General features: G+C 46.9%; 1 protein-coding gene across 3 annotated transcripts in view; it reads left to right on the top strand.

The window, feature by feature from the left end:
• The first annotated feature begins 2,167 nt into the window (after nt 1–2,167).
• Cnmd (chondromodulin) overlaps nt 2,168–6,930 on the top strand; it is a 25,137-nt gene continuing 20,374 nt past the window's right edge. For 2 of the 3 annotated variants that reach the window (XM_028752721.1, XM_028752720.1), the window contains exons 1-2: nt 2,168–2,414; nt 2,850–2,993. In XM_028752721.1, the coding sequence (XP_028608554.1) occupies nt 2,343–2,414; nt 2,850–2,993 (216 nt within the window). In that variant the 5' untranslated portion in view covers nt 2,168–2,342. The remainder of the gene's footprint in view (nt 2,415–2,849; nt 2,994–6,930) is intronic. The other variant, XM_028752722.1, reaches the window with a different exon arrangement.

The following is a 6,930-nucleotide window of genomic DNA, read 5'->3' as shown; positions in this document are numbered from 1 at the left end:
TGATACATGTTATATGACCAATAAGACAAATGCTATACTGTAGGTTTCCTCTGCCTCCTGATGGCAAAAATCCAAAGCCCTTCATGGTCCTCATGCTTTTCAGCTTTTGACTCTGCTGAACAATCTCTTTCAACTATCTGTGGTCTGTATTAAGACTCGCCTCCTGCTTCACTGTTGAGTCTCTGATTTCCCTGAAATTCTTGGGGCAATGTTCTTGGGAAAGGCTATCTGCTCATCCTTGTTCAGCAGAGGCCAGGAGAAGTCCAGCTGAATCACACTGGGCACTTCCCTGGCACAATTAGAGAGATGTGCAGACAGGTGTTTTACACACATCTAGGAAACGTGCAGACATGGATTTTACACACATCCGGGGGATGTGCAAGCAAGGATTTTACACACATCTGGAGGGTGTGCAGACAAGGATTTTACACACATTCAGGGGACGTGCAGACAAAGTGGTTTAGACTGATCACTAGACCCTTTTTGCCATCAAGCTTAACAGTCTAAACATTGCCCCTCCCAGCATCTCCTCCCAACCCCAAGGCTTCTGCAACTCTCATTGCCCTGGTAGGTCTGAAACCATCCCCTAAGACTCAGCTTGATGCTGCCAATTCTGCTGTGACAGTGACAATGTCTTCCATTCCTCTCTCTTCTTGCAGGCCCACATCTGAGCTCTCATCATAAGATCCACATCTCGTCGGAAGTGTGCCTTTCTTGACCCTTAATCACTCCCCTGCTGCAGTCTCAAACACCCACAGTCCCTCTGCTCAGGAAACTTCATTTCCTCCCAAGCACCAGCCTTCGGTCACTTCTCAGCAGTGTGAATTGAGGAACCCTGGCTCCAAATGAGGTACCACCATAGAAGACACATTCTTCAAAGGTGAGGGAAAAAATAAGGGATGGGGGCACACCTCAAAGGAAAGCATGCCCAGGACTACACAAAACCAGGAGCATTGGCCAACACCTGTGATCCCAGCACTCCAGAGACGGCAGGAGGACAATTCAAAGTTTAAGTTCATCCTCAGCTACATATGGAGTTCTGGGTCATCCTGAGCTACATGAGACTGTCAACAACAACTACAAAAATATCTTCTCTGTTCACTTCATGGAGCTATTTACACACACACACACACACACACACACGATACTTAACTACATTTTGTTTGTTCCTTTGGTCATTGTACTTGCTGGTTTTGTGTGTCAACTGGACACAATCTGGAGTTATCACCGAAAAGGGAGCCTCTTTTGAGGAAATGCCTCCATGAGATCCAACTGTAAGGCATTTTCTCTATTAGTGACCAAGAGGGGGAGGGCCCATTGTGGGTGGTGCCATCCCTGGGCTGGTAGTCCTGGGTTCTATAAGAAAGCAAGCTTGGCAAGGCAGAGGAAGCAAGCCAGTAAGTAACATCCCTCCATGGCCTCTGCATCAGCTCCTGTTTCCTGACCTGCTTGAGTTCCAGTCCCGACTTCCTTTGGTGATGAATAGCAATTTGGAAGTGTAAGCTGAATAAATCTTTTTCTCTCCAACTTGCATTTTGGTCATGATGTTGGTGCAGAAATACAAACCCTGACTAATACAGTTGTATCCAATCAGTGTTTAGGAGAACTATTTCCGCTGTTTCTGTTTAATTGTTGAGGACTTAACTATAGGCATTTTTTTTTCATTCCAGGTTCCCTGTTTCCTCTGCTCCAGGCCCCTTCTGCTTCTGCTTCTCTGCTGCAGCAATTAAACCCCTCCCTTAGAGAATCCAATGGCAAAGGGCCATCTCCAAGATGCTCTAGTTCCAGGAGAGTCCTGCAGCTTCCACCTCCAGCAGAGACCCTAGTAGAAAGGTGTCTTAATATTGGCACTTGAGATAGGCCCCCTATCTCCCGTAATACTCTCCTCTCAACCTGCTTCCATCAGCACCTCCAAGATAGAGCTTCCAGCCAGTGTCACAGCAAAGCCCTCTGATGCGCTAAGAAATCCTGGCAAGCTAGTAACTGGGGGTGCAGTTGGGGTCCCACGATTCAACATCCTTTACACACTCAAACCTATCTGGACGTTACTTGGGGGCTTTGGACTGGGGAGAGTGAGCGAAGGGCACATCTGAGAAGGCAGGATAGGCTGAGTAGACTGCTCCAGGGTGGAGGGAAAAGGGAGGGGAGAGGTGAGGTGCTGGAAGGGGTGGGGACAGAAGGGCTGGCCAGAACAGGACGCTGCTGTTGCTGTTGCTGTTGCTGTTGCTGCTCCTCTGCTGTTGCTGTACAGGAAGGCATTCATTGTAGGGACAACAGAACAGTTGGGACAGTTAGGAGAGCGAAACAGGCCCTTCGAGTATCTTACTTCTCCATCTTCAGCCATGACAGAGAACTCAGACAAAGTTCCTATCACTATGGTAGGGCCTGAGGACGTTGAGTTTTGCAGTCCCCCGGTGAGTACCTCCTGGTCCCCAAGACTGGCGTGGAGTGAGTCCAGATGCAGGGACCCGGAATGTGTGTGAGTGAGTGCCAGATCCACTTCTGGGATCAGGAATTTGTGCCATTGGATGTGTGGTGATGAGAGAATCAAATGAGAATGCCCAGTGTGTGGGGGGGGGTGGAGTGGCAGGGTGCATAGGATCCTCCACAGGTGTGGAGGGAACCTCTTGTGACAGCAGAGGGTGCGGGACTGGGGGCCTAGGGGGCCTGTCTAGGGAAGAGTCTGCTATGCTGCTTCCATGTCTGAGGATAAGGGACCCTCGCGAGGCAGCATCTGAGTGTGCTTGGAGCCAAGGCTTCCTACTCCAGTCCTCACGGTTCCCTGGGGACAGGACGCAGGGATCGTGAGTCTGGGTGGCGTGGCAACCAGTCTATCTCCTGCCCCGCAGGCGTACGCCACTGTGACCGTGAAGCCCTCCGGGAGCCCTACACGGCTGCTCAAGGTGGGAGCTGTGGTCCTCATTTCTGGCGCGGTGCTGCTGCTCTTCGGGGCCATCGGGGCCTTCTACTTTTGGAAGGGAAATGACAATCACGTAAGTTCAACGAGTGGCTCCAGTTGGGATGCAAGGGCCGCCAGGTGAGCGGGGTGGCTGAACCCCTAGGTGGAGCCAGAGCGCTGGTCGGCCGGTGGGCACAGCCTGCTGCTCCCTTTGGTCCCCTTGGTTCTCTTGGGATACCTCCCTTCGTGGGTTTATCACAAAGTGGGTACAGGGCACAGGGTAGGCAAGCTCAGGGTTCCTAGGACGAAACCAGAAACGGAGATTTCAAGAACGCCCTGGACACTGTGGGGAAAGTCATTCTCTGTCATCACAGCCTAACTAAGCCACCAGGCAGCTGTGGGGCAGTGGGGAGGGCACACGGCCTCTCTAACTTCTTATCCAGAAAGAAAGAAATGAAAGTAAATGATCCTTGATGCCTGTCCCAACTGAGGAAAGCTATAAATTTAAGTAGGACAAAGGGTAGAAAGAATATTCAGACCTACAGCTGAGGGGAAATCTTTATCTTTAAGAAAGTTCTCCTGTTTGTGACCTATTTATTCATTCTCCCTTTTCTGTGTTAAAACAAAAAGTCAGACTTCCTTAGAGGTAACAAATCTCTTTTAAGAATCAGTGTGGTCACCTGTGATTTAATGACAAATGTCTCACTAACTCTTCTCCTCCCTTTATCTGATCATTGAGATTAAGGCCGGATAGACTCTCTCAAGAAGTATAAAAACTGCTTCTGTCTGAAGTGGGCAGCATTCCAGTGTGTTCTCTAAATACCTGAGTGTGTCCACCTATGTTAAAGGGGGGATTTTATCTTGGTGGCCATCGCCACGCCGGGTAGAAGCTTATTTCAGCTAATGGAAAAGAATTCCATCTCCAGGGTGCACACAAAGGGCTCTTTCTTAATCACTGTCCTCCAAGGATCGCTGACTGCCTCTTTTCCCTCATCTCCCACCATGAAATTCAAAGCACGAGCGAATTCCAGTACTTAGAGAAAATGGTGCTGAAAGCAAGTCAACCATTTTACACATCACATCTTCTGCAGTCACTGCATAATTTGTATTTTTAACTCAAATGCCTAATGTAGATAAGCATGCCATTTAGCACTGAGTCTGTTTTAGAGACTATATCAAATTTACAAGCATCAATTTGTAAGATCGCAATTGCGCTGTATTTTGTGTGGATTTGAAAAGTGTCTTAATGTATTTGTATTTTAAATATAGACACTGGTCCAGATGCTCGTATATGAAAGCACAGAATCTGAACATGAGAGTGATTTTAATGTCTATGTCTCCATTAGTAACGGGGTTGAGATTGTCACCCTTTGGGAAATTTGATGGTGTTAGAATGTAAATACTATCTTTTAGATAACAAAAATCTCCATGATGAAAGAAAGTTGGAAACAAAAAATAGCTTTGCTTTTTAAGGGTTTTTTTTTGGGGGGGGGAGGTAAATATTTTGGCCGAGAAAGTAATACCACTTGGCATTTAATTAAAGACAGACATGACTAGCTGACAAGCTTCTTAGAATGAGCCATCGCCCTGAAGAAGTGGGCACCCTCTCTCCCTATCTTTCATTTTCCTCCAAGATGTTTGGTTTAAGAGAGCAGTATTAAATTCTAAGAATATGGAGGAATAGTAAATCACATTTTATTGCTAACAATCAAAGTTATTGCTATTTCCTACACAGACAGGAGAATGAAGAAAATCATGGCATTTTTTTTCTGGGAAAAAAAATTGTCTAATGCTGTTCCGTATTATTTAAGTCTGGCAAACAAATCACAAAATTTGAAGTAGAGTGCATTTGGCAGTGTCTATGCTATGCACATGCAAGGATCTGCCTGTCTTTGAATAGAACTCTAAATCACCCAAACACAGCATAGTCAAAAAAGGTAAGTATCTATCACACAGGAACGATCATCAAGCTAATGGACTTCCCGTTCTCTGGAGAGTTTCATGTCTGGCTCTCTGCATTAGTTTACAAAGGAGAACCAGATGTGAAGTTCTCACCTCTCCCTTTCATATGGCTCAATCCCCAAGGACAGGTCTGCTCGAATTTAGCTGGAGGGTTACCAAGCACAGGGCACTAATAACGAGGGGCTCACTGACGGAGCTCAAAGATTGAGGCCATTTCTCATCCACATTATTGTAAATGGAACAAGGCGTTGAGATATGGGAAATTCCCGTCAGTGCCAGACAACTGACAACTCTACCCGTTCAGTGAGGGAGGACCGTTGCTTGCGGCCTTTTTCTTAGATTAATTTTTCTAGACATTTTCCCAAACATTATGTAATTAATCTTATAGAACCGAGGCCTTATTAAAAACTCATTAGCAAATATCCTTGGCTGTAAAAGGCACCATATTGAGCAGAATTTTGGCAAATAATAAACTTCATTGTACTTGGCGAGAAATAGCCTTGGGTGCCAACAGCTCCCTGGGCTTAGAGAAGATAACGTAGTTGCCGCTCCAGCAACTCAGCTTCCTGCCCTGCTCACCGCCCAGAACTTTGGAAACTGCAGACTGCTTTCCACACTCCCCCTACTGCTACCCCACCCCTCCAAGAGGGCAAAGCTTTTCCTGCAACCACCAGCATGAGCTACATCGGATGCCAGCTGTAGCCAGGGAACCTCCGCTCGCTCAGGAGAAAGGCGCAACTGGTGAAAAGTGAAAGTAGGACCGAAAGGGTCAAAGGCAGCCTGGTACTCAGTAGGATAAACTATGGCATGTATAGGGCAGGAGATAAGGAGGAACCGGCCAAAATTAAATTCTAAATGGTTAAATTCTTAAATGTCACACTGTCTAGTTGCTGTCATCTGAGTGGAGAACAACGGTGCCACAGGCCAGGTTCCTCAACAGTCACGGCTAACCCGTGTGTACAATGGCTGCTCTGAGCTTCCAGGGCAGAACAGAGCCTGCTTTCTCAGCAGAAAGGCCTGGTTTAGCCAAAACCAAATGAAAAAAAAAACAAAAACAAAAAAACTCCAGGCTTCTGTAACTGGGATGCATCGAAGGGAGAAGGTGGAACAGGCTGCTGGGCTCTGCTCCATCTCTGCTAAGTCTGAATCCTACGGGGTGGCCCCACAGTCAGGGCGGCTTAGGGAACTGGGGGCGGATGGGTTCCTGGAAGGAGACAGGAGGGCAGGGACGGACATGCTGGAGTGGTGCCGATTTTCCTTCTCTTGCTAAACGAAGCCGGCTGCCTAGGAGGAAGAGTAGGAGTCACAGAGCCATTCTCTGATGATAAAATAGTGCTCCGTGTGTCTAGTAATAATGAGTTTTCTCCAAGTAATGATCCTGTAACAACAGCTACGTTTTTCTAGTGTTTATCCGGTAGTAGTCGTCACTCTTCATAATGAGTGAGGAAATCAGACTTGAATAAAATCACAGCTCTTGGCCCGGCAGTGGTGGTGCAAGCCTTTAATCCCAGCACTTGGGATGCAGAGGCAGGCAGATTTCTGAGTTCGAGGCCAGCCTGGTCTACAGAGTGAGTTCCAGGACAGCCTGGGCTACACAGAGAAACCCTGTCCCGAAAAAACAAAATGAAACAACAACAACAACAAAATCACAGCTCTTTGCGGTGCTGAGTGGCTGACTGGCATGAGACAGAAACTTGATCAACCATTCTCAGCCTTTCCCCTTTGAAGACTTGCACACGTGTGCTTGTGGGTGACCATGCATGCACTTTATATGTTAGGTAGATGATAGTTGTTATATAATGGATGATTAATGAAGACAGATAGCTACCAAAACGTCCTTAAAAGCAGGAAAGAAGAGAAACCCTGCCTCCAGTCCCACCACATGCAGAAAGTCTAACCAGGCAGCAGCACGCTGGACAGGAGCAGTGTGTGGATTATGTTTAAGCTATTGTAATGATAAAGCCCTTTGGATAATTGATGGGGGTTTTTTGTTTGTTTTTATTTTGTTTTGTTTATTTTTAGTCTCTCTCTCTCTCTCTCTCTCTCTCTCTCTCTCTCTCTCTCTCTCT

Source organism: Grammomys surdaster, unplaced genomic scaffold, assembly GCF_004785775.1.
Source record: "Grammomys surdaster isolate TR1022 unplaced genomic scaffold, NIH_TR_1.0 125934, whole genome shotgun sequence".
In the NCBI taxonomy this organism is placed as follows: Eukaryota; Metazoa; Chordata; class Mammalia; order Rodentia; family Muridae; genus Grammomys; species Grammomys surdaster.
The sequence above is the reverse complement of the archived record's forward strand: the minus strand, read 5'-3'. Positions and strand labels throughout refer to the sequence as shown.